This window comes from Wyeomyia smithii, chromosome 3 (assembly GCF_029784165.1).
Source record: "Wyeomyia smithii strain HCP4-BCI-WySm-NY-G18 chromosome 3, ASM2978416v1, whole genome shotgun sequence".
Lineage (NCBI taxonomy): Eukaryota > Metazoa > Arthropoda > Insecta > Diptera > Culicidae > Wyeomyia > Wyeomyia smithii.
In genome coordinates, this window is record NC_073696.1 from 77,495,920 (window position 1) to 77,522,854 (window position 26,935).

Here is a 26,935-nt window from a genome sequence, read left to right on the forward strand (position 1 = left end):
AAGGAGGAAAGACAAAATAGTACCGGTCATCTCGTGCCGGTTTAACCCGTTATGCTGGTGGCTTTTAGTAGATTAACCAGAAAACAACAATGTAATCGGCAACTGGCACCTTTTGGTGCCTCTAAATTTTGTTACAGAAGCGGCAAATTGAATTTTCTGTTTTACCAAATGCTGCTGCTAGCGGAAAAAACCTTGCAAAAATGCATGTTTGTGTTGGTGTTAATATTATGACAGCGGCCGGCGCAGCTTTCAAGAAACATTTGTCTCTACCATTCCATCATCTATGTAGCCCATCCCTCTTTCTAATTATCTGACGAAGCCTTGGTATAAAACGTATCGCTCGAACATTTCACCCCATCAGTTTCATTATTAAACCGAACCGGATACATACGGACGCTCGGTGTTAGCAGCTAAAAGGAGGAAAAACAAAATAGTACCAGTCATCTCGTGCCGGTTTGACCCGTGATGCTGGTGGCTACTGCAAAATACTAAAATGGCTGGAATTCTGGACAGAAACCAGTAAACAAGAAATCGGCAACTGGCACCGTTTGGTGCCTCGCAGTTTTATAATAGGAGCGGTTAGTTGAATTTTATGTTTTACAATTGCTGTTGCTAGCGAAAAAAAAAAAAACCTTGCAAAAATGCATGTTTATGTTGATGTTAATTTCACGACAGCGCTAGGTGTTAGCAGCTGAAAGGAGGAAAGACAAAATAGTACCGGTCATCTCGTGCCGGTTTCACCCGTTATGCTGGTGGCTTTTAGTAGATTAACCAGAAAACAACAATGTAATCGGCAACTGGCACCTTTTGGTGCCTCTAAATTTTGTTACAGAAGCGGCAAATTGAATTTTCTGTTTTACCAAATGCTGCTGCTAGCGGAAAAAACCTTGCAAAAATGCATGTTTGTGTTGGTGTTAATATTATGACAGCGGCCGGCGCAGCTTTCAAGAAACATTTGTCTCTACCATTCCATCATCTATGTAGCCCATCCCTCTTTCTATTTATCTGACGAAGCCTTGGTATAAAACGTATCGTTCGAACATTTCACCTCATCAGTTTCATTATTAAACCGTACCGGATACATACGGACGCTCGGTGTTAGCAGCTAAAAGGAGGAAAAACAAAATAGTACCGGTCATCTCGTGCCGGTTTGACCCGTGATGCTGGTGGCTACTGCAAAATACTAAAATGGCTGGAATTCTGGACGGAAACCAGTAAACAAGAAATCGGCAACTGGCACCTTTTGGTGCCTCGCAGTTTTATAATAGAAGCGGTTAGTTGAATTTTATGTTTTACAATTGCTGTTGCTAGCGGAAAAAAAACCTTGCAAAAATGCATGTTTATGTTGATGTTAATTTCACGACAGCGCTAGGTGTTAGCAGCTGAAAGGAGGAAAGACAAAATAGTACCGGTCATCTCGTGCCGGTTTCACCCGTTATGCTGGTGGCTTTTAGTAGATTAACCAGAAAACAACAATGTAATCGGCAACTGGCACCTTTTGGTGCCTCTAAATTTTGTTACAGAAGCGGCAAATTGAATTTTCTGTTTTACCAAATGCTGCTGCTAGCGGAAAAAACCTTGCAAAAATGCATGTTTGTGTTGGTGTTAATATTATGACAGCGGCCGGCGCAGCTCCAAGTATGATGACAGTTCTACAAGGTATGCTACATTTTTGTCTATCCACGCACACAAACAAATCTCGTTATGAAAAATTTCGCGTTTTGTATGGAATTCAGAACATTTTTGGAAATTTCTCGTTTTATGTTGTTTTATAACTGGTTTTTTTAGTTGGAGAGTGGATCTCCAGTTGAAACACACTAGAAATTGATTTTAATTTAGATTTAGTGTGAAAAGTTGCGACAATATGTCGAAATATAATATATAAAAATGCTATATTTCTAATAGTTGGAGCATAATCTTAGTCACTGTCATAGCTCATGACTTTTGTTACTGTATGAAACATAAGCGACTCCATTTAGAAGCGCTATTAGAGTACAAGAAAAAAAACGAAAAGTGCAAAAAGGTTACCGGCAAATTGATGAAAAACAGCATATTTTACCTAAGCCGCAGCATGTTTATGTATTCCCCACAAATAAAACATGTTTCAACATCATTTCTATAACTTTTCAGGAAAGAATGTTCAATAAGTTTAGTTTAAAATGCAAAATCATTTCAAATTTCATACAAAATTGGAAAAAGTTCATAACGATCACTAATACTAATGCATCGACGTGAATAGCATACCTTATAGAACTGTCATCATACTTGGGGCGCAGCTTTCAAGAAACATTTGTCTCTACCATTCCATCATCTATGTAGCCCATCCCTCTTTCTATTTATCTGACGAAGCCTTGGTATAAAACGTATCGTTCGAACATTTCACCTCATCAGTTTCATTATTAAACCGTACCGGATACATACGGACGCTCGGTGTTAGCAGCTAAAAGGAGGAAAAACAAAATAGTACCGGTCATCTCGTGCCGGTTTGACCCGTGATGCTGGTGGCTACTACAAAATACTAAAATGGCTGGAATTCTGGACGGAAACCAGTAAACAAGAAATCGGCAACTGGCACCTTTTGGTGCCTCGCAGTTTTATAATAGAAGCGGTTAGTTGAATTTTATGTTTTCCAATTGCTGTTGCTAGCGGAAAAAAACCTTGTAAAAATGCATGTTTATGTTGATGTTAATTTCACGACAGCGCCAGGATGTTAGCAGCTGAAAGGAGGAAAGACAAAATAGTACCGGTCATCTCGTGCCGGTTTCACCCGTTATGCTGGTGGCTTTTAGTAGATTAACCAGAAAACAACAATGTAATCGGCAACTGACACCTTTTGGTGCCTCTAAATTTTGTTACAGAAGCGGCAAATTGAATTTTCTGTTTTACCAAATGCTGCTGCTAGCGGAAAAAACCTTGCAAAAATGCATGTTTGTGTTGGTGTTAATATTATGACAGCGGCCGGCGCAGCTTCAAGAAACATTTGTCTCTACCATTCCATCATCTATGTAGCCCATCCCTCTTTCTATTTATCTGACGAAGCCTTGGTATAAAACGTATCGTTCGAACATTTCATCCCATCAGTTTCATTATTAAACCGTACCGGGTACATACGGACGCTCCGTGTTAGCAGCTAAAAGGAGGAAAAACAAAATAGTACCAGTCATCTCGTGCCGGTTTGACCCGTGATGCTGGTGGCTACTGCAAAATACTAAAATGGCTAGAATTCTGGACGGAAACCAGTAAACAAGAAATCGGCAACTGGCACCTTTTGGTGCCTCGCAGTTTTATAATAGAAGCGGTTAGTTGAATTTTATGTTTTACAATTGCTGTTGCTAGCGGAAAAAAACCTTGCAAAAATGCATGTTCATGTTGATGTTAATTTCACGACAGCGCCAGGATGTTAGCAGCTGAAAGGAGGAAAGACAAAATAGTACCGGTCATCTCGTGCCGGTTTCACCCGTTATGCTGGTGGCTTTTAGTAGATTAACCAGAAAACAACAATGTAATCGGCAACTGGCACCTTTTGGTGCCTCTAAATTTTGTTACAGAAGCGGCAAATTGAATTTTCTGTTTTACCAAATGCTGCTGCTAGCGGAAAAAACCTTGCAAAAATGCATGTTTGTGTTGGTGTTAATATTATGACAGCGGCCGGCGCAGCTTTCAAGAAACATTTGTCTCTACCATTCCATCATCTATGTAGCCCATCCCTCTTTCTAATTATCTGACGAAGCCTTGGTATAAAACGTATCGCTCGAACATTTCACCCCATCAGTTTCATTATTAAACCGAACCGGATACATACGGACGCTCGGTGTTAGCAGCTAAAAGGAGGAAAAACAAAATAGTACCAGTCATCTCGTGCCGGTTTGACCCGTGATGCTGGTGGCTACTGCAAAATACTAAAATGGCTGGAATTCTGGACAGAAACCAGTAAACAAGAAATCGGCAACTGGCACCGTTTGGTGCCTCGCAGTTTTATAATAGGAGCGGTTAGTTGAATTTTATGTTTTACAATTGCTGTTGCTAGCGAAAAAAAAAAAAACCTTGCAAAAATGCATGTTTATGTTGATGTTAATTTCACGACAGCGCTAGGTGTTAGCAGCTGAAAGGAGGAAAGACAAAATAGTACCGGTCATCTCGTGCCGGTTTCACCCGTTATGCTGGTGGCTTTTAGTAGATTAACCAGAAAACAACAATGTTGGTGTTAATATTATGACAGCGGCCGGCGCAGCTTTCAAGAAACATTTGTCTCTACCATTCCATCACCTATGTAGCCCCTCCCTCTTTCTAATTATCTGACGAAGCCTTGGTATAAAACGTATCGTTCGAACATTTCACCCCATCAGTTTCATTATTAAGCCGTACCGGGTACATACGGACGCTCGGTGTTAGCAGCTAAAAGGGGGAAAAACAAAATAGTACCAGTCATCTCGTGCCGGTTTGACCCGTGATGCTGGTGGCTACTGCAAAATACTAAAATGGCTGGAATTCTGGACAGAAACCAGTAAACAAGAAATCGGCAACTGGCACCGTTTGGTGCCTCGCAGTTTTATAATAGGAGCGGTTAGTTGAATTTTATGTTTTACAATTGCTGTTGCTAGCGAAAAAAAAAAAACCTTGCAAAAATGCATGTTTATGTTGATGTTAATTTCACGACAGCGCTAGGTGTTAGCAGCTGAAAGGAGGAAAGACAAAATAGTACCGGTCATCTCGTGCCGGTTTCACCCGTTATGCTGGTGGCTTTTAGTAGATTAACCAGAAAACAACAATGTTGGTGTTAATATTATGACAGCGGCCGGCGCAGCTTTCAAGAAACATTTGTCTCTACCATTCCATCACCTATGTAGCCCCTCCCTCTTTCTAATTATCTGACGAAGCCTTGGTATAAAACGTATCGTTCGAACATTTCACCCCATCAGTTTCATTATTAAGCCGTACCGGGTACATACGGACGCTCGGTGTTAGCAGCTAAAAGGAGGAAAAACAAAATAGTACCAGTCATCTCGTGCCGGTTTGACCCGTGATGCTGGTGGCTACTGCAAAATACTAAAATGGCTAGAATTCTGGACGGAAACCAGTAAACAAGAAATCGGCAACTGGCACCTTTTGGTGCCTCGCAGTTTTATAATAGAAGCGGTTAGTTGAATTTTATGTTTTACAATTGCTGTTGCTAGCGGAAAAAAACCTTGCAAAAATGCATGTTCATGTTGATGTTAATTTCACGACAGCGCCAGGATGTTAGCAGCTGAAAGGAGGAAAGACAAAATAGTACCGGTCATCTCGTGCCGGTTTAACCCGTTATGCTGGTGGCTTTTAGTAGATTAACCAGAAAACAACAATGTAATCGGCAACTGGCACCTTTTGGTGCCTCTAAATTTTGTTACAGAAGCGGCAAATTGAATTTTCTGTTTTACCAAATGCTGCTGCTAGCGGAAAAAACCTTGCAAAAATGCATGTTTGTGTTGGTGTTAATATTATGACAGCGGCCGGCGCAGCTTTCAAGAAACATTTGTCTCTACCATTCCATCATCTATGTAGCCCATCCCTCTTTCTAATTATCTGACGAAGCCTTGGTATAAAACGTATCGCTCGAACATTTCACCCCATCAGTTTCATTATTAAACCGAACCGGATACATACGGACGCTCGGTGTTAGCAGCTAAAAGGAGGAAAAACAAAATAGTACCAGTCATCTCGTGCCGGTTTGACCCGTGATGCTGGTGGCTACTGCAAAATACTAAAATGGCTGGAATTCTGGACAGAAACCAGTAAACAAGAAATCGGCAACTGGCACCGTTTGGTGCCTCGCAGTTTTATAATAGGAGCGGTTAGTTGAATTTTATGTTTTACAATTGCTGTTGCTAGCGAAAAAAAAAAAACCTTGCAAAAATGCATGTTTATGTTGATGTTAATTTCACGACAGCGCTAGGTGTTAGCAGCTGAAAGGAGGAAAGACAAAATAGTACCGGTCATCTCGTGCCGGTTTCACCCGTTATGCTGGTGGCTTTTAGTAGATTAACCAGAAAACAACAATGTTGGTGTTAATATTATGACAGCGGCCGGCGCAGCTTTCAAGAAACATTTGTCTCTACCATTCCATCACCTATGTAGCCCCTCCCTCTTTCTAATTATCTGACGAAGCCTTGGTATAAAACGTATCGTTCGAACATTTCACCCCATCAGTTTCATTATTAAGCCGTACCGGGTACATACGGACGCTCGGTGTTAGCAGCTAAAAGGAGGAAAAACAAAATAGTACCAGTCATCTCGTGCCGGTTTGACCCGTGATGCTGGTGGCTACTGCAAAATACTAAAATGGCTAGAATTCTGGACGGAAACCAGTAAACAAGAAATCGGCAACTGGCACCTTTTGGTGCCTCGCAGTTTTATAATAGAAGCGGTTAGTTGAATTTTATGTTTTACAATTGCTGTTGCTAGCGGAAAAAAACCTTGCAAAAATGCATGTTCATGTTGATGTTAATTTCACGACAGCGCCAGGATGTTAGCAGCTGAAAGGAGGAAAGACAAAATAGTACCGGTCATCTCGTGCCGGTTTAACCCGTTATGCTGGTGGCTTTTAGTAGATTAACCAGAAAACAACAATGTAATCGGCAACTGGCACCTTTTGGTGCCTCTAAATTTTGTTACAGAAGCGGCAAATTGAATTTTCTGTTTTACCAAATGCTGCTGCTAGCGGAAAAAACCTTGCAAAAATGCATGTTTGTGTTGGTGTTAATATTATGACAGCGGCCGGCGCAGCTTCAAGAAACATTTGTCTCTACCATTCCATCATCTATGTAGCCCATCCCTCTTTCTATTTATCTGACGAAGCCTTGGTATAAAACGTATCGTTCGAACATTTCATCCCATCAGTTTCATTATTAAACCGTACCGGGTACATACGGACGCTCGGTGTTAGCAGCTAAGAGGAGGAAAAACAAAATAGTACCAGTCATCTCGTGCCGGTTTGACCCGTGATGCTGGTGGCTACTGCAAAATACTAAAATGGCTAGAATTCTGGACGGAAACCAGTAAACAAGAAATCGGCAACTGGCACCTTTTGGTGCCTCGCAGTTTTATAATAGAAGCGGTTAGTTGAATTTTATGTTTTACAATTGCTGTTGCTAGCGGAAAAAAACCTTGCAAAAATGCATGTTTATGTTGATGTTAATTTCACGACAGCGCCAGGATGTTAGCAGCTGAAAGGAGGAAAGACAAAATAGTACCGGTCATCTCGTGCCGGTTTCACCCGTTATGCTGGTGGCTTTTAGTAGATTAACCAGAAAACAACAATGTAATCGGCAACTGGCACATTTTGGTGCCTCTAAATTTTGTTACAGAAGCGGCAAATTGAATTTTCTGTTTTACCAAATGCTGCTGCTAGCGGAAAAAACCTTGCAAAAATGCATGTTTGTGTTGGTGTTAATATTATGACTGCGGCCAGCGCAGCTTTCAAGAAACATTTGTCTCTACCATTCCATCATCTATGTAGCCCATCCCTCTTTCTAATTATCTGACGAAGCCTTGGTATAAAACGTATCGCTCGAACATTTCACCCCATCAGTTTCATTATTAAACCGTACCGGATACATACGGACGCTCGGTGTTAGCAGCTAAAAGGAGGAAAAACAAAATAGTACCGGTCATCTCGTGCCGGTTTGACCCGTAATGCTGGTGGCTACTGCAAAATACTAAAATGGCTGGAATTCTGGACGGAAACCAGTAAACAAGAAATCGGCAACTGGCACCTTTTGGTGCCTCGCAGTTTTATAATAGAAGCGGTTAGTTGAATTTTATGTTTTACAACTGCTGTTGCTAGCGGAAAAAAACCTTGCAAAAATGCATGTTTATGTTGATGTTAATTTCACGACAGCGCTAGGTGTTAGCAGCTGAAAGGAGGAAAGACAAAATAGTACCGGTCATCTCGTGCCGGTTTCACCCGTTATGCTGGTGGCTGTTAGTAATAAATGGCTTCTGCAAAATACTAAAATGGCGGGAATTCTGGACGAGAATAATCGGAAACTGGTACCTTTTGGAGCCTCGAAATTTTGTTACAGAAGTTTTGTAAAAGAAGCGTTGCAATTCCCTCTACTATTTGCTTCAATGGAATATTTTTTTTTTAAGAATACGGTAGTCAACGTCATGCGGTCGTGTCTTGAATACCACCCTCCTACTTTTTAAATTTTACTGACGTTTTTCTCTGAAGAAAGTGAATTAAAAGAGCAAAACATTTAGCTTAAATTAACAGGAAAATTTTCTTAAGGACAATGATTAGCCACACCCTCTAGCTACTAGGTACCTACGAATTCAATGTTACAGCATGTATTTTACAAGTTTTGAGATTGTACTAGAAGATGGCAACGGAACTGAACCTGGCTATAATTTTTAACACATTAACAAAGATGGCAACGGAACTGAACCTGGCTATAATTTTTAACACATTAACAAATCACGATAACTCGTAGAGGAATAACTGTAATATTTATCCTATCAGATACAATTTAAAGTCATTCTAAAACTGTCAAATACAACATGTCAAAAATACAACATAAATGATTACATTGCACTTCGAAAGTTCTGAGAAACTCTAGCTTGATACCATGCCAACTAAGTATTCTGATACATTCTCTAGCTCCAAAATCAATTACCAACTTAAGTAAATAATCAGACCGATAATAAATACCCAGTGGGAACATCCAGGCAGCTTCTGTCTGCGATAGTAAATTCTATTTTGTCATCCAGTGTACGGCACACAAAGATGCAAACCGCCAAAAGGAAAACACATTTTCCGCTGTGACTCCACACAGTCTGTCTGCGTATGTTTTTCAACTGCAACCTCATTAGTTTTGTGTCACAAGAGCATTGTGTATTCTTGCATTATGCCTAGCTTGGCAGCAGCAGCAGTAGAAGACTATCCTTGCATCCCAGCGTAAACGTGACATAACTATGCATTTGCACAAGCAACTCAATTAAAATTACTGCTTGCATAATTGTAGAAGCTACTACAGATTCAATTAATATATTGCAAATGACGTGCTTAGGTTTTTGAGACTAGATTGAAATACTATTGTTTCAACAACTTTGAACCAGTGTTAATAGGATTTAACCTTTCGATTTATCACACTGTGTCCAACTTAATAAAGCGGAAACGAGGTTGACCCATTCAATTCCACATTGATCGTGCTGTGGTATCTGTGAGTCTATAACGTTTTCAAGTTTCTAGTTTATGAGTTGGAAAAAATGTGATAAGATAAATTGAGTTTTAGTTCGTAGTTCGTTGGCTATTTAATTTTTAAAAGTGATATGGGATATCGTTCAAGATATATGGAGAAAACGCTGCCGTTGGCCAAACTTTTTACCAAGGGTAACTGATTTATATTTTTAATGATAGTGATGAATGGTTTGAGCTTGAAATAACAAAAATAGTTAGTTTAACTCTTTGCAATAAACTGCTTTAAAAATTTATTTCTTTTAAAAAAATCGAACAGAACCAATTCCTCCAATTTCGACTCTTAAGGTTTAATAGTGCTTCCCAAAGGTCAACTTCAACGCTAGTTTTCTTATTTACTCTAGGTGGTGGAAGGGTTAGTTTCGATTTGACACGGTTCGTTCGTAACAGTCAACGCTAACATTGCTTGCCATCTGCTTCGAGAAGAGACTGTCCAGGCGGTTCCAAGATAAGCACGTGATACCCGGGTTCTTATAAGGTACGTAGACTGTAGCGTGTATGTGCGCTTTATTGCTGCAAACGATCTGCAAGCACCTTCACCTTGTAGTGTATAACAAAGAGGTGATTGGATTATTGCTAGCCGCTAGGTGGTTATTTGTCCCTTACTGCTCGATTGATTACCTGAAGCTAAATATAACACTAATATAGCGATGACATATCTTTCGATGCTACCGGCTGCCGGCGTGCTCTGCCTTACACGGATATACTACTCACGAAACATCAAGTTTTAATCAAATCAAGCTTCAATCAGCAACGATAAATGAAAAACACTCCGATTGATGGCATAGAGCGGTAATAGCAACACTGTATCTATTAATTTCAATATGGGTATTGAAGATGATCATCAGTTGAACCACTCTGAGCTATACCAACGTTTTAGGTAAGACAACACTTTTTTCAGATTAAACCAACTAAGGTAAAAAAAATTGCATTACTCTAAATTAATCCAACCCAATAATCCAATGCCAGCACACGAAGATTGAGCAAGTGAGCATGTTATTTCAATTTATGCTACCCGTGCCCAGTGCTGATAAAAGTCATTTTCCCCAGCAAAATTCTTCGAAAATTACAGCCAATCATTTTAAATTTTCACTTCCAATGATCGCAGCACTCTTTCATATACACTAGATTTTCGTCCTAGTAACGTGCTGTTATACTCAGATGAAATAGATCGCGCGCATCGTTCACGGTTACGGAATAAAATTTGACGACAAATCCAACCAAATGATCTTCACTTCAAAGCGAAAAAGAAAAACAAACAGTCCACTCAACCAAAATGAACCTAACCGAGACACTTTTTCACTGACACTGACCGATGCCTTGACAATCTTCGTTAACTGATAAACTGATTTTGTTGTCTTGCTTTCATCGCATGAAATATAATGAGGTGTTTTGACAGTTCACTTTCATGCAAAAAGCGGGAAGGGAGAACTCTGAAAGGATTGTAAAATAATAACGTTTATGGATGCTTTCTTTCACTTTCACGCAAGAGTGTCAACAAATATCAACCCTGCCCGTGCCATCCTGTCACTTTCGCTGCCGCCGCTGGGCGTTGTAGGATGAGGCAAGGCAAAATCCTTTTTCATGAGCGGATTTCCTACGTACGTTTCTACACTTTGTTTAAACTCTCTTCCGCATCACGGGTCCGAGTATCGAATGGAGAGACTTTATATTTTCGTTGTCGCCACACCTTCCAATGTCGGCGGCTCGGATGAAGGCGGTAAATACATCGTTAGGTTATGTGTAAATGATAACGCTGATATTTATCACATTGATAACAATTTGAACTTCTCCCAAATTTTTGACATTTAATTGGAAATTTGTCGATCTACTACAATGAAAAACATACTACCGCGATTAGGACATGCACAAAATCTCTGGTAGGTACGCTATCTTGAGACCAACTCGAATAATCGACTATCTCTTCGGTTAGCCGTTTTTTCTTCTGCAAACCTATTTATATATGGAGTTCAATCATAGAATATATTTCTACTAAAGTATTTTCTATGAGTTATCGCATTATGAAGATTGACAAGTGTCAACTGTAAGTTTAAAATGAAAAAGAAGAGGCTTCTTATAAAGTTTTAAATAGTTTGATTTCTTCTGGACATTGAAAAACTATAGGAGAACCTTCGTTTCTGCTGAAAGTTATCAAATTGCATATTTGACATTTATTTCAAATAGAATTAGGGTATTTTGTCTTGAAAATTTGGGTAGAAGAAGTTTGGAGTGTATTCTTTACGTTGTATTTTTATCGCCGTCAGTTCTACGAAAATTACCCGAAAAGCAACCTCCCGAATTGATTTTGCGCAAGCACCTGGAAAATCGTCTAAACTCTCATCGGACTCGTGCCACAACGAGGTTATTTTAGTACCCAAGCACATGAAATTAGTTCTACGTCAACCTTGCGGTCGTTGCTTTGCACACAACCCTTCTGTTATTTCCGAGCCATTGACATCCCTATACCGATTAACAGTGAATGACAATGAACTCATGTCCTGGGCCCAAATTCATTTATGCCCACTATCATCAGCAAGATATAGATGTATGAAAAGAGGCGGTGATATGCTATCTCGCTTACACATACGTTGAGATGTTAGTCTCTGAAACATGGCACGATGCCATAGGGGTGGTTATTTCACTGGAGGAAATGCCGACCAAATGCACCTACCGCTGATGCTGCCGCTACCACACAAAACAACTTTTTACTAAGGGAAGTATCGCTGCACCTACCGCTGATACTGCTAACCCAACACTAATAATTCTTCAATTGAGTATTAAATTTGTCTTCAGAAGAACAATTTGTTGTTCAATTTACAATGACACACTGGAAAGCTTTGATCGCCAGCGTTCCAAAAACGTTTGTGTGTTGCCAAAGTACGGCAGGTGCTGGAATAAGTGCTGGCCAATGCACCTGCCGCTGATGCTGCCGCTACCGCACGAAGGAAGGTTTTTACTAGAGGAAGTAGTGTCACTGCAACTACCGCTAACGCTGCTACTACTAACGCTGCTGCTTAGTTAGGACCGTCCTAGTAGCCATCCACTAGTAAAATGATTGGTTTTTGTGATTGATTGATTTTTTTAGTGGAACTTTCACCCCAAAATCAATCATCCATCCCTTGATTGGTTTGAGCAGAAGCAGGCTCTTATATAGCCCAAATAGTGCATTCCCGGTTAACCAGGCATATTATTCTGTCGACTGTGTTAGGGAAAGCGAGCATTATGCCTTGTTCAGACTACGCCGCATATCAGCTGATATCGCCAGATGACATAGATCACTTCGGGTATTCACAATGCAGTAAGATGATATGGTTTGACATTTGCTTTGGTTGAATTGACGTAAATAAACAAGTAAACAATGGTAACATACGTAACAGGTAACTTCTCAAAAAGTGGCACTGTAAAAAGAAAAAAAAAACAAAAAAGTGCGAACAATGAAAAATCCGTTCGAGCCAATCCCGGAGCCGGTAGTCGAACATAAGACGACAGGCTTATTAAACCAAGGAATCTGCTGGAAAGATATCATTTTGTCAGTTCTTTGTGTAATTTTATTCTAAACATATCAGTACATAATTGGATTTCGTGGAAGCAACACGTACATACAAAAGAGTGCTCAGGAGCTAGTGATCTACTGAGCTCGCGCTCAGAGCGAGATAACAAAGCCTTTTTAAGCGGAATCTATTCATAGAATAGATATAACAATGGAGACCAGAAAGAATACGTTAAGACTGGCGTTTAACAGCTCAGCCAAAATTCCAGCGCATTTGGATGTTCTTAAGTTTATGATGAAGGTTTTGAAAGTTCCTGCAACCGATGTTCACTCTGTGTATAAAGTCGAAAATGATCAACGATTTTACGTAAAATTTATGGATGATACTAGCTTCAATAGATTCTCGAGCACGATGGACGACCAGTACACATTTCAATATGGCGATGGTGACGAAGCACATGTTCAACTAGAATTGGCAAGCCGCCAATTAAAATACATCCGGATATTCAACTTGCCACCTGAAACGGACGATAAAGATATCGGGTTCGTGCTTGGGCAGTTTGGAAAAATCAGGCAACACATTCGCGAACGATACCCGGCAGATTTCGGATACCAAGTTTTCAGTGGAATTAGGGGAGTATACATAGAGATTGAAAAAGAGATTCCAGCAAATCTGTACATCGGCCATTTCCGAGCTAGATTGTACTACGAGGGGCTAAAAAACAAATGCTTTTTCTGTAAATCGGAAGGGCATGTCAAGGCTGAATGTCCAAAATTGGCTGGCCTCAAGGAGAACGCTATCAGGGGAAATCAAAACCTATACAGCCACGTTGCAGCTAACCTCAAAATCGCTACCAGACGTGAAAACATGGCGGATATTTCAACGACGTCAATGACAGTCTTACCAATAGCATCAAAGAAAATATTAAGTAGTGCGAACTTGACAGACTCTAACGTTTTTAAAACACCAGAAAACCCGCAACCTACCGCATCCACAACAGGGAAGATCACCGAGCAGAATATGAACGTCCATGATAGCACTGCAGTTACAGAGCGTATCTTCACCTCTGAAACTGAAGACGAGACCGACGACAACACTCAACCAGCACCGATGACTCTAGAAGAGAAGGAGAACGCTCTCAAAGAAGGAACACTAAAGCAACCATCGAGAACCACCTCGGAAACAGATAACACAGACGCAGAATTAGGCACAGGTAAACGAAGAATAAAAAAGAAGAAGATTTTTTAAATACGTTCTAGTTCTGATTTTCCATTATAAATTTCACTAATATTCAAATAATGTCCCAAGAAAGTGTACGCTTTATACGAAGAATTGCAACAATTAATCTGAACGCGATTAGTTGTCACGTTAAACAACATTTGCTCAAAGAATTTATTTACAATAACGATCTTGACATTATTTTTATCCAAGAGGTTACATTCGAGAATTTTTCATTTATACCGACGCATACGGGATTGATTAACATGAGTGAGGACGGTAAAGGTACCGGCATTTTTTTTTTTTTAGGGGGGGGGGATTTGTTAGTAGCTTAAGTACTTATGATAAATATTAGTAAATAATGAGTATGTGTGTCCAATCACAAATGGTGACTTCTCAACACTGTTAGTAATTTGTAATTTTAATTGTTAGGATTTGTTTGCTTTCGCAATTAGGACTCATCATTCGTAGGGATTTAAACCTACTTGTCAAGAAAGGAAAGTAAACTTACAACTAACTTAAATGCTAACTTATTGGCTATAAAGAGAGCTTATCGTAGCAATTGATGATTGCAACGATTTTTGTCGAAAATTGTTAATAATTTTATTTGACATAGCTTCTAATGGTTCAACACCAGTAAGTCTATGTAATTCGAGTGTACCAAACCAAGGAGGACGCTTCAAAATCATTTTCAGAATTTTATTCTGAATCCTTTGGAGCGTTTTCTTCCTTGTTGAACAGCAACTTGACCAGATCGGTACAGCATAAAGCATTGCTGGTCTAAAAATTTGTTTGTAAATCAAAAGTTTGTTCTTTAAACGAGGTTTAGAATTCCTGTTAATGAGAGGATATAAACATCTCGTATATTTGATGCACTTGGCTTGTATACTCTCAATGTGCTCTTTAAAAATAAGTTTTTTATCATAAATTAGTCCCAAGTACTTAACCTTGTCGGACCAACTTAAAATAACCCCATTCATCTTGACAACGTGATTATTGTTTGGATTGAGGAAAGGAGCCCTAGGCTTATGCGGAAAAATTATCATTTGAGTTTTAGAAGCATTGGGAGAGATTTTCCACTTTTGCAAGTAGGAAGAAAAAATATCTAAACTTTTCTGCAATCGACGGCATATGACACGAAGACTTTTTCCTTTTACAGAAATGCTTGTGTCATCGCAGAACAATGACTTTGTGCATCCTGGAGGCAAATCAGGAAGATCTGAAGTGAATATGTTGTACAGGACTGGACCCAAGACTGAACCTTGAGGTACACCTGCTCTGGCAGGAAATCTATCAGATTTTGAATTCTGATAGACAACCTGCAGAGTTCGATCAGTAAGATAATTTTTTTAAATTTTGATTAGGAAAATTGGAAAATTAAAAGTTTGCAATTTCGCAATCAAACCTTTATGCCGAACACTGTCGAATGCTTTTTCTATGTCTAAAAGAGCAGCTCCAGTGGAATAACCTTCAGATTTGTTAGCTCGTATCATATTAGTAACTCTGAGCAATTGATGAGTTGTGGAATGCCCATGGCGAAATCCAAACTGTTCATTTGCATAAATTGAATTTTCGTTGATGTGTGACATCATTCTGTTAAGGATAATTCTCTCAAACAGTTTACTTATTGAAGAAAGCAAACTGATTGGTCGATAACTTGAAACTTCAGCTGGGTTCTTATCCGGTTTTAAAATTGGAGTAATTTTTGTATTTTTCCATAATTTGGGAAAATATGCAATTTTGAAGCAGCAATTGAAAATTTTCTCTAAAAATTCCATTGTGCTCTCAGGGAGATGTTTGATTAGTATATTAAAGATTCCATCGTCACCAGGTGCTTTCATATTTTTGAAATTTTTAATGATTGATTTAATCTCATTCAAAGTAGTTTCAATTATTTCTGCAGGTAAAAATTCTGGGAACAAATTAAATCAAATTGACGTGTGACTTCATTTTCAATTGGACTCACAAAATTCAAATTTGAGTTATGAACACTCTCAAACTGCTGAGCAAGTCTTTGAGCCTTTTGTTCATTGGATACAAGAAAACGTTCACCATCTTTAAAAAACTGGAATAGGCTTTGAAGGTTTGTTAAGAATCTTCGGCAGCTTCCAAAAAGGTTTTGAATATGGTTTCAATTTTTCAACTTTAGTCTCAAAATTTTGATTTCTCAGAAGAGTAAATCTATGTTTAATCTCTATCTGTAAATCTTTATAAATAGTTTTAAAAACAGGGTCACGAGAACGTTGATATTGACGTCTGCGGACATTCTTCAAACGAATTAGAAGTTGAAGATTTTCGTCAATTATTGGTGAATCAAATTTCACTTGAGCCTTTGGAACAGAATAATTCCTGGCATCGACAACTGCACATTTTAGTGCTTCCAAAGCGGAATCAATATTCACTTCGTTTTGCAAATCAAGCTCATTATTGAAATTTCTTTCAATACGAGTTTTGTATCTTTCCCAATTCGCCTTGTTATAATTAAAAACAGAGCTCATAGGGTTTAAAACTGATTCATATGATAAAGAAAAAGTTATTGGAAGATGGTCAGAATCAAAGTCAGCATGTGTGATCAAATCACTACATACATGACTTTGATCTGTAAGCACCAAATCAATTGTTGAAGGGTTTCTTACAGAAGAAAAGCATGTGGGACTATTCGGAGACAAAATAGAATAGTATCCTGAAGAACAATCATTGAATAAAATTTTGCCATTGGAATTACTTTGAGAATTATTCCATGAACGATGTTTAGCGTTAAAATCGCCGATTATAAAAAAATTCGAACGATTTCTGGTGAGTTTTTGTAAATCACCTTTAAAATAATTTTTGTGCTCGCGTGTGCATTGAAATGGTAAATATGCTGCGGCAATAAATAAAATCCCAAGTTCAGTTTGAACTTCAATTCCCAAAGTTTCAATAACTTTCGTCCCAAGATGGGGAAGAGCTCGATGTTTAATTCGGCGATGAATAACAATTGCAACTCCACCGCCGGAACCCTGAATCGTATCATATCTATGAACCACGTAATTGGGATCATATTTTAATTTTACGTTAGGTTTCAAAAATGTTTCAGTAATAATTGCAATATGCACATTATTTACTGTTAAAAAATTAAAAAGCTCATTCTCATTGGTCTTCAATGAGCGAGCATTCCAATTTAATATTTTAATTGTTTTATTTAAATCATTGCTAAATTTTAAATTAGAAACAATTTTAATAGTAAAATTTGTGCCTATGTGAATGGCTTCAAACATTGATTTTGCCTGCAACATGGCGTTCATAAGATCGAACATTGCCTGTTGCAAAAAAGAAAGTTTACCTGCCGTAATAGGCCCCAGGCAGTTGACATTAGAAAAAATATTTTCGGCAGCAATATTCACTGGAGTAATAGGTGTACAATTATTTTCTAGCGTGTTTTGCTTACCCATATTAACGGTCATTTTCGAACTACCAACACTAGGCGGTATAATGTTCGAACTACCTGTAACCTGTGCATAAGTTAACCGGGTATGCAAAGGAGTAGGTAAACTATGCGTCACTGGTACGCTTGGAGAATTTTGTTTTGAATTTTGTTTACCTTGCCTTGCCTTAACAATTGCTAAACGGGCTGGGCATTGATAAAAATTCGACATATGGTTGCCGTTACAATTCGCACAGCGAAAATTTTTACTCTCTTTCACAGGACATGTGTCCTTTTTGTGCAAAGAGTCTCCACAAATGAGGCATTTTTGGTCCATGTTACAAAACTTTGAACCATGGCCATAACGTTGGCAAACACGGCATTGGGTGATATGCTTTTCACCTCCGCCAAACTTTCGATATAATTCCCATTTTACACGCACGTTATATAAAGCATGTGCTTTTTCAAAAAATTTTAAGTTATTAACCTCACTGCGGTTAAAATGAATAAAATAATTTACAAGGGAAATTCCAGTTCGCTGACTGTTTTCGCCTCGTGATTTTTGTTTCATCAGAATTACTTGGGTAGGGGCTATACCAAGTAATTCTGTAGAAGTAATTTTGATCTCATCAACGGTTTGATCGTCATTTGCTTTCAATACGACCTTGAACGGCTTGGCGCTCTTCGTATCATATGTAAAAAATTTATACATCTTTTCAGTTAAATACTGAATAAGACGATTCCAATCTTTCAATGTTTGGGCCAGTAAACGGCATTCGCCTCTTCGGCCAATTTGATTAGTAACTTTGACGTCGGAGAGAAACGTAGAAAGTTCTCTTTTAAAAATATTAAATTCAGAAGCAATAGTTACCACAATAGGTGGAACTTTCTCCTTTTTTACAGAAATTTCACTTTGAATAGTTTTACTTTCGAACATTTCAATTTCTCCGGCTTCTTGCTCAGGCAGAATATCATATTAATTTTCACTGCATAAGCTAGTTTCAGAAAGAGATGCCTCTCTTTTCCTCCTCGTAGCGATGCGTGGTTTCTTTTTTCGTCCTGCCATTTCAGGTGATACGAAAAAAGTTCAAAAATAATATCAAATTGCAAGTATTGAGAAAGAAAGAAATAGGTAGTCTTGAGAAAGACTGATGTAAGTGAACTTCCAGGTAATCTTTAAAAGACACACTGACAAAACACAAACTTTGAAGCTATAGGCAGTCAAAGACCAGTCCACAAGCAACCGAAAATACGTCTGATCTGTCGGGCAGCTCAAGACGCACTGAAAGGTACCGGCATTATTCTGCGTAATGGTATTGAGTTTTGTGATGTTGTAATGAATCCAAACGGCCGGATTATATCGGCTGTAATTAACGGGTTAAATAACGTTAACGTTTATGCTCATTCGGGATCCAAGTTTAAGCGGGAGAGAGACCTTTTCTTCACAGACAAAATACTGGTTCATTTAGCTGAGTTCAGAGAGAATATTATACTGGGAGATTTCAATTGCATATTGGAACGAAATGACTCGAATGGTTTGGTTAAAAATATTTGTAACGGCTTAAAGAAACTTGTAAGTGAACTTGATTTAAGGGATGTGGAGTTAACAAAACACAGCAAAACTAAATTTACATTTTGTAGAGGTGAATCGAAATCTCGTATTGATCGAGTGTACGGCTCAGAAAAATTTATAAAATTCACAGAAAGCATAGAAACGATTGCCGTCCCATTCTCAGATCACCATAGCGTAATTCTCAAGCTCAAAGTCGAAGATAAAAATTGTTTAAATTTCTATGGCAGAGGGTATTGGAAACTAAACAACGGATTGCTTGGTAGTGAAGATATACAGAACAAATTCAAAACGATGTACTTACAATTGAGGTTACGTAACTCGTATCAGAATTTGAGCTCCTGGTGGAATAATGACGTTAAAAGCAACATTAGGAAGTTTTTCAAAAAAGAATCATTTATGATAATCCAGCAGTTAAATCGCGAGAAAATTTTTTATTATGGATGTCTTAAAGATATTGTTGAAAAACAGAATCAAAACGAAGATGTTTCTTCTGAATTGGCAACTGTAAAATCAAAATTAATGCAACTTGAGCAAAAACGACTAAACGAATTTAAGCATAAACTAAAAGCAAATGCTATTTGCGAAGACGAAAAACTCTCCTTATTTCAGGTCACATCTTTCATTAATCGATCGTGTCAATCAAAATTATCAAAACTAAGAGTAAATGGAGAATTGACATCTAATCCTTCACTACTAAAAACGGAAATACTAAAATACTACTCTACAAAATTTAAAAAACAAATAGATTATTGCACAAATTATGAAAACGTTTTGAAGTTTATCGATAAGAGATTGGACGAAAATGATAGGCGCGTTTTGACCAGAGAGATAAATGCGACTGAAATAGAAACTGCAATCAGAACTGCGTCGAAAAAGACCGCTCCTGGGCCAGATGGAATAAGTTATGAACTCTATACCACCTTTTTCGATTTGCTGAAAAATGATTTAGTAACACTGTTCAACAACATTCACATTATTATTCCAATTATTATTCAACATATAAACGGTCATATCGAACTTTTCTTCTCTACTCCCCATCCATTTTATTTTGTTTTAATTGGGACTGACTTTCGGTTATTTTTCCTCTGGGACTGACTTGCGGTTACTTTTCATAATGAGACAATTCGACTTGGTATTGATTTCCACTTTTATTGAACAAACCACTATTTTTTATCGGTACATCTGAAAATACACTCAATGATAGGCCAAAATCCGATGTTAACTCAAAATTGACAAAATTACAGATGGGACTGATCTGCGGTTACCGGCAGTTAAGCTGTATAAAAATGCATCATCCAGCGTTCTATTTAACGGGTTTTTAACACCATCCTTCTCTATTTCAAGCTCCGTGAGGCAAGGATGTCCCTTGAGCATGGCATTATTTGCTTTATATCTCAAGCCACTCATTAGAATGCTTCATCGCAACATAAAAGGCGTGTTGATCGATGAAATATTCATAAAAATCATTGCGTACGCTGACGATTTAAATCTCTTCATCAGAAACGATAGCGAGTTTGATAAGGTCTTAGCGGTAATCAATTATTTCAGTATTTACTCGAAAATCAAGTTGAATGTAGAGAAATCACAATTCTTAAGATATAATAATTGCATAGTTGGCCCACAAATGTTTAGAGAAACGGATATAATCAAAGTTCTAGGCATCAAATAAAACGCATCAAATAAAAAGTTCTAGGCATCAAACTATAAACATACATTAACTGTTAATTATGATGACCTAATTAAAACAATCAATTACAGTTTATCACTACATTTTAAAAGGTAACTAAACATATTTCACAAAACTTGGATAGTAAACACCTACGTGCTATCTAAGTTATGGTATATTGCACAACTATTCCCACCAGACAACAAGCACATCGCCATGCTTAGATGCATTTGCGGTAAGTTTCTATGGATGGGCCATTTTTACAAGGTTGATCGGAAAGAATTATACATGCCGGTATATAAAGGTGGCCTCTCACTTGTCGACTTAGAATCGAAAACCAAAGCCCTCTTCATTGAAAATGTTTTGAAACCTGCGAATCAAGACGAAGCAGATGAATTCATGATACAGCAACGCAATAACTCCAGTCTCACAAGAAATACTCGCCAATGGCTTGAAATCGCTCAAAAACATATAGATTCAAACTACAGCTCATGTAAACAAATTTATAACTTCCTGAATGAACAAAAACCCGTTATAATAAAGCAAAAAATTGCCGAGCCTCATTTACAATGGAATAATATTTTTGATAATACCAATCAGAACATCTTGTCATCACATGGTAAAACGACGATATTCCAAGTGACAAGAGACATAATTCCTTGCAATGAAAAACTCTTTATACATCAAGTTAGAGGCAGTGATTCTCCTTTGTGCGATTTTTGTGGAAAAATCGATTCAGTAGAACACAGGATCAAGAAATGTCTTGCATCAAGTCAGATTTGGCAATGGCTAAATCACTTAATTAAAAAAAAAATTTAAAAAAACAAAAAGAGATGCTCAAGATCTGTTACAATGCAATATTAATAGCAAAAACGCAAAGTATAAAGCTGCACTGTGGTTAATGGTTGAAACCATGTCATATTGTGTAAATAATTTCAATAATGGAAACTTGAACGAATTAAAAAATAAAATTCGAGAAGCACGCTGGAACAAAAGACAACTATTTGAAAGGCACTTTAAACACTTCTTGTATATATTCTAATAATAATCATACCATGTATTTATATATTAATCGATGATATTAAAACAATGTAATATTTTTAAGTTAGTTATTAGCAAATTGAATAAATGTTAAAATGAAAAAAAAAACAGCGAAAAATCCGTTCGAGCCAATCCCGGAGCCGGTATTTGAACATAAGACGGCAGGCTTATTAAACCAAGGAATCTGCTGGAAAGATATCATTTTATCAGTTCTTTGTGTAATTTTGTTCTAAACATATCAACATTAGGAGTCCAAAAAAAGCAAAGCCTTGGTGATACATTCCGATTCGGAACTTGACCTTCTGTTTACTATTCACAGACTTCGCAGCCAACCGTTAAGTGTACAGGACAATTGCGGGGCTAGCGCTACGATCCTACTGACACTAACAGTCTCTCCCGAGTCAAGACTCGAACCTACGATGACTGGCTTGTTAGGCCAGCATCGTACCTCGAGACCAGCTGGAGAGTCATTAGGAGTCCGTAAGTTTCAAATGTAAATTTTCTGAATTTGAATTTGCTATCAGTATATTACACGACACCTATGTTTTACAGTTCTGGACCATAGCGCAATGATCGACGCTCAATCTAACGGGTATCTATCTGGTAGCAACCTGTATGCCCTAGTTTACTCATTTATCAATATGCGCATAATGAAGCGACAAAGCTAAACTTACATTTCCTGAGTTCATTTCCGTTGATAGATTGTTTAGATTCTGGTTTCAAGAAATCAACCAATCAACTAAATATAATTATCACAATCTTAAAATCAATTCCAAAACGTCGAGATACCACAAACTACAGTCGTTACAATTGACAGTCTTGTGTAGTACATGTATCAAACCTAGTTGAGATACCTGTTTATGACAAAGTCACTCACATCGCTTGAAGCTCAAACGTTGTAAAAGTAAAGCCTTGGTGCTACATTCCGATTCGGAACTCGACCTTTTGTTTATTATACACAGACTTCGCAGCCAACTGTTTAGTGTACAGGATAATTGCGGGGTAGCGCTACGATCCTGCTGACACTAACAGTCTTTTCCGAGCCGAGACTCGAACCTACGACGACTGGCTTATTAGACCAGCATCGCACCTCGACACCAACTGGGAGAACGTTGTATATATGAACAAAGTTCTCATCTTAGTTTGTGTCTGACAATGATTTAGCTGTGTTATCATTTTTATCTGTTGCAATAAAAGTCAATACTGATATATCAAATCTAGGAAAATAGTCCGTTACGGAAAATCGGGTATCTAGGTAACTCTTAGTTCTAGTTATATCCCATCACAGGCAATCGCTTAAACATTGAATTTATTATTTTTAGGTTCAATTCCAATATTCAAAGCATTATTTTTTTTTAGTGTAAAGTTAAGCTCAATAACAAAAGCCAGGGGTGACATTGCGCATTTCGTTTCGAGTAAAGGCCCAAGCACAATGGATACGTTTGCGTTGCGTTGACGTTAATTTGACAGAAAATGTATGGGATAACTGTCAAATTGCCGCAAACGCAGCCGCAACGTATCAATTGTATTTAAACCTTAACTCGAACAAAACTAAATTTAATTAATGCGAATGTCTGTCTATCTGTCTAGCTGTTCCCTGTAGATTCAAAAACTACTGAACCGATTACCGTGAAAATTTGTACATAGGGTTTTTCGAGTACTTAGTTTTGCTCTATCTCATAAGCGTAGGCAAGGGAGGGATGAATTGGTGGTTTATTACCGTGAAAACATCCTCCCCGATAACCGTGCAAACTTATATGCAGATGTTTTTTTATTCTGACATGTATTTTTGCGAAGTTACTGTATGATGTTAGACCTCTTTTATCTTAGAGGCGTTGCAAGGATAAAGTGGAAAGGGGAGGGGGGTGAACGATTTTAGCCTTTTATGATTTTAAATCTGCTAGATCGATCAGCAGATTCGGCATCAGAGTCTATGGTAGCTGTTGTGCTTCAACGACTTTGAATTTCATATATTGCACAAACGTGGCAAGGGGGAGGGGAGTAAATAACTATTTGTAAGCCTCGTAATACCTAACTTGCTGAACCGTGCCAATTTTGTTCGGTGGGTGTGTTTCTTTAACATGATTTTTCTGTTTCCCAGTGGCGTAGTAAGGGGGGATGTACTGATTTTATTATTGGTAAATTATCAAAATGCACATCGTGAAAATATGTATACAGTATAGGTGGTTTCGAAAATGAGACGTGGTTTTATGACAACTCTGTCATCTGAGACTTTGTTATAGTTCAGTGGCGTAATTAGGGAAAAGTAGGGGGGGATTATATGAATGTGGTCAATCTTTATTAATTTTGAAACCGCTCAACAGATCAATTTTTAATTCGGTAAATACAGGTCGTAAAGTAGTGTATATGTTTCAAAAACTTTGAATTATGTCTATCTCATACAGGTAAGAAAAAAGCGGATATGAGTGGGTAACAACTACAAATTTGTTCAGTGTAAACTCCTAAACGCCAAACATAAACACTTCTAAACACCAAAGATGACCTTTGTGTTATTCTGTATAAATACGAATCCCGTGATAATAAATTTTCTGCATCTCGCTGGCGTAGATAAAGAGAGAGGGGGAAGGGGGAATTGCAACAACCTCCATTATTTTTCGTATTTATTTCGTATTTTCGAAACCGAGGTAATATCTATAGGCCGGAAATCGACCCAAGACGTCAAGATGACATTCACCGGTTTCTGGAAAACGTTCCAAAATGGTCCAGTACCACCCATTATAAATATTTCTCAAACCAGAACAGTGCCGAGACTGGAAATCAAATCTAGACCCCATTTTGAAATCCAAGATGGCGACATCCGGTTTCAGATAACTATCAAACACCGACTATTCTGGTTTGTCATGGAACCAAAATGATACCCAGAGACCGGAAATCATGCGCATACGCTATTTAGATATACAAGCCGCCATGGCTTCCGGTTATCGAAAATGACCAATTACCACACATACCGGGTGGTATTTATTGGTTGTTTTTGACACCATATCCAAGATGGTAATTTCCGATTTCTGGATAACAGCCAACAATGATTGGTGGAAGTTATTGATATAAACATATTGAAACAAGATAATCCAGCATAATCTTATCGACTATCATTCAAAGAATTATTGAGAGGAGCAGTTTACTTCGAATTTAACCCTCACGACCGTTCTTACATGCAATAATGCAAGCCATGTAACAAACAGCCTTATGTAGTCGTCAAATTTGCGGTCGTGGCTTTGCAAACTACATTACGAGATAATACCTCATTCAAACTAAAACTAATTACTTTTACGACTACTATTGATTTAGCTGAATCTAAAATATCGGCCCCAACATTCATTTTACTAGGCCTCTTAAAGTTTATTTTATAATGTTAGGTATAGTTATTTACCACCCAACATAAACAGGTGAAAGTAGTTATTAAAATGACTGGATACCTTTTTTATTTGTAAAACAAAACACTTCTCAAATTATCTTGAATCGAAAATCTCGATTCCCTATTGTTTACATTTGGCACCTCAACCCTTTTTCACGTGCTCCTTGATTAAAATTAAGACAATGCTGAATCTATCCCTGGCCAAACAAGTATGCCAGAATTTCCGAAAAATTCTATTTCAAATGAAAACACATAATGGTGGTTTTTAATGTTCTCTCTATGTGCGTGTAAAGAAATGAAAATTTAAACGCGTTTTTTTTTTTTCAATGTATGATGATGTTATTATATGTTCGAAATTATGGCACATTTGAGAGATATATGATTGTCGTCATAGGCTAAAAGGCGCAAGAACGCGGGCCGAATTAATTTATAAACATTTACGGTTTACCAAACACATAATACTTTACATAATTATATACAACTTTCCTAAAATTTTAGAAGATTTGATTTTAATGTGTACTTTAAAATCGGTAAGTTTCGATGACTAAACATCCAATATAAACGCCACTTTCAGCAACCAAAAACATATAAAATTTGGATTCCAAAGAGAAAATAGATCTGACACACTTGAGGGACACGCACAAATTTACGAAATTTGCATTGAAGAACTGGACTTTTGAATCGTCATCACCAAAAATGACGACATTTTATATACCATATAGATAAAGTTTACCTAAACACTTTCAATAAACAGTGCACGGGAGTATTTACTATGAACCACTAAAATCATATGATCAGATGATTTTGTCATGAAAAATACCCTCAACTGTGCCTCCAATCATCCCCAGTTACTACAGTATCAAATAATCCTCTTTTACCTACCTTGCTTTGGTCATGTGTATTTTCCTACGTGAAATTTATCAACCGTATCCGCTGAGGCAAGGTCCGTGATCCTTTTATTTATTTTTTCCACCCGATCTGCGACTAACTCTCTCGCTATCACATACAGGACTGTCTGTGGCAACCGCAAAAACTCCAACACACGACAAGCAGAACAATATCAGCTTGATTTCAATTCAATATTGTCACGTCCTGTGGTCGACAGGAAAAGTTTTCTTTACGTTTAATTCGGATGAAACTTCTCATATCGCCTTAGTACTACTTGACAGTATCCGCCAAGTAGGTAATGGCTTCGCCGTTCATACATTGCGTTAGGCTAAGCACTTACTACACTACTTTCGAATGGAAGCCATAACACTTCACAGAGATTCACAATGAATTTGATATCACCGTAGGAAACAACTTTGTATAAGAGTAAATATGTTGAACTCTCAAGTTCTAGACGTTTTAGCATATTATTCTTCTTTCAAAGCTGTATGTGGTTCAGAATAGAGTCACATTTACAATAGAAAAACACCAATCATAACCAATCCAATCCAGTTATCAAGTCAAAGTGCACATCTTCTCACTATGATCTTCAGACTCCAACTAACTAACCCCCTTTGAAAGTCCTAGTCGAAGCAACAACAGTCTAGCTTCTTCTGTACATTTTCACAAAGTAAATGATGAAAAAGTCTTCCCAGAGAATCTTTCTGAGCATCCATCACCCATCAGATACCGTCATGTCTTGAAGTATACGGTAAGACGACAACGGGCAATTCCGATCCAGCCTAGATACACTAACAAATACTGTATATTTCAACAAGTCGACAAAACGCATCTATGCGGAAAATAATAACCAAAAAGAGGAAAAATATTTTTTTATGTTACCTGAAATACACGACTGTCCATGCTGAATGAAGGATTACTGCATTCCAAAAATACTAGATGAGAAAACATTGAAAGGATGGAGTCTGCGCTGCTCTGGAGAGAAGCTCTCATATCAATATACAGGAGACAAAATTGCTATAGCAACGAGCACGCTTATCAAGTGCTTTT

The 26,935-nt window shown here is 37.9% G+C and overlaps 1 protein-coding gene across 1 annotated transcript in view; it reads right to left on the bottom strand.

The window, feature by feature from the left end:
- LOC129731155 (uncharacterized) overlaps positions 1 to 26,614 on the bottom strand; it is a 44,797-nt gene extending 18,183 nt beyond the window's left edge. Inside the window, exon 1 of the mRNA XM_055690944.1 lies at positions 25,880 to 26,614. Coding sequence (XP_055546919.1) covers positions 25,880 to 25,893 — 14 coding nt within the window. The 5' untranslated portion in view covers positions 25,894 to 26,614. The remainder of the gene's footprint in view (positions 1 to 25,879) is intronic.
- Positions 26,615 to 26,935: the final 321 nt, after the last annotated feature.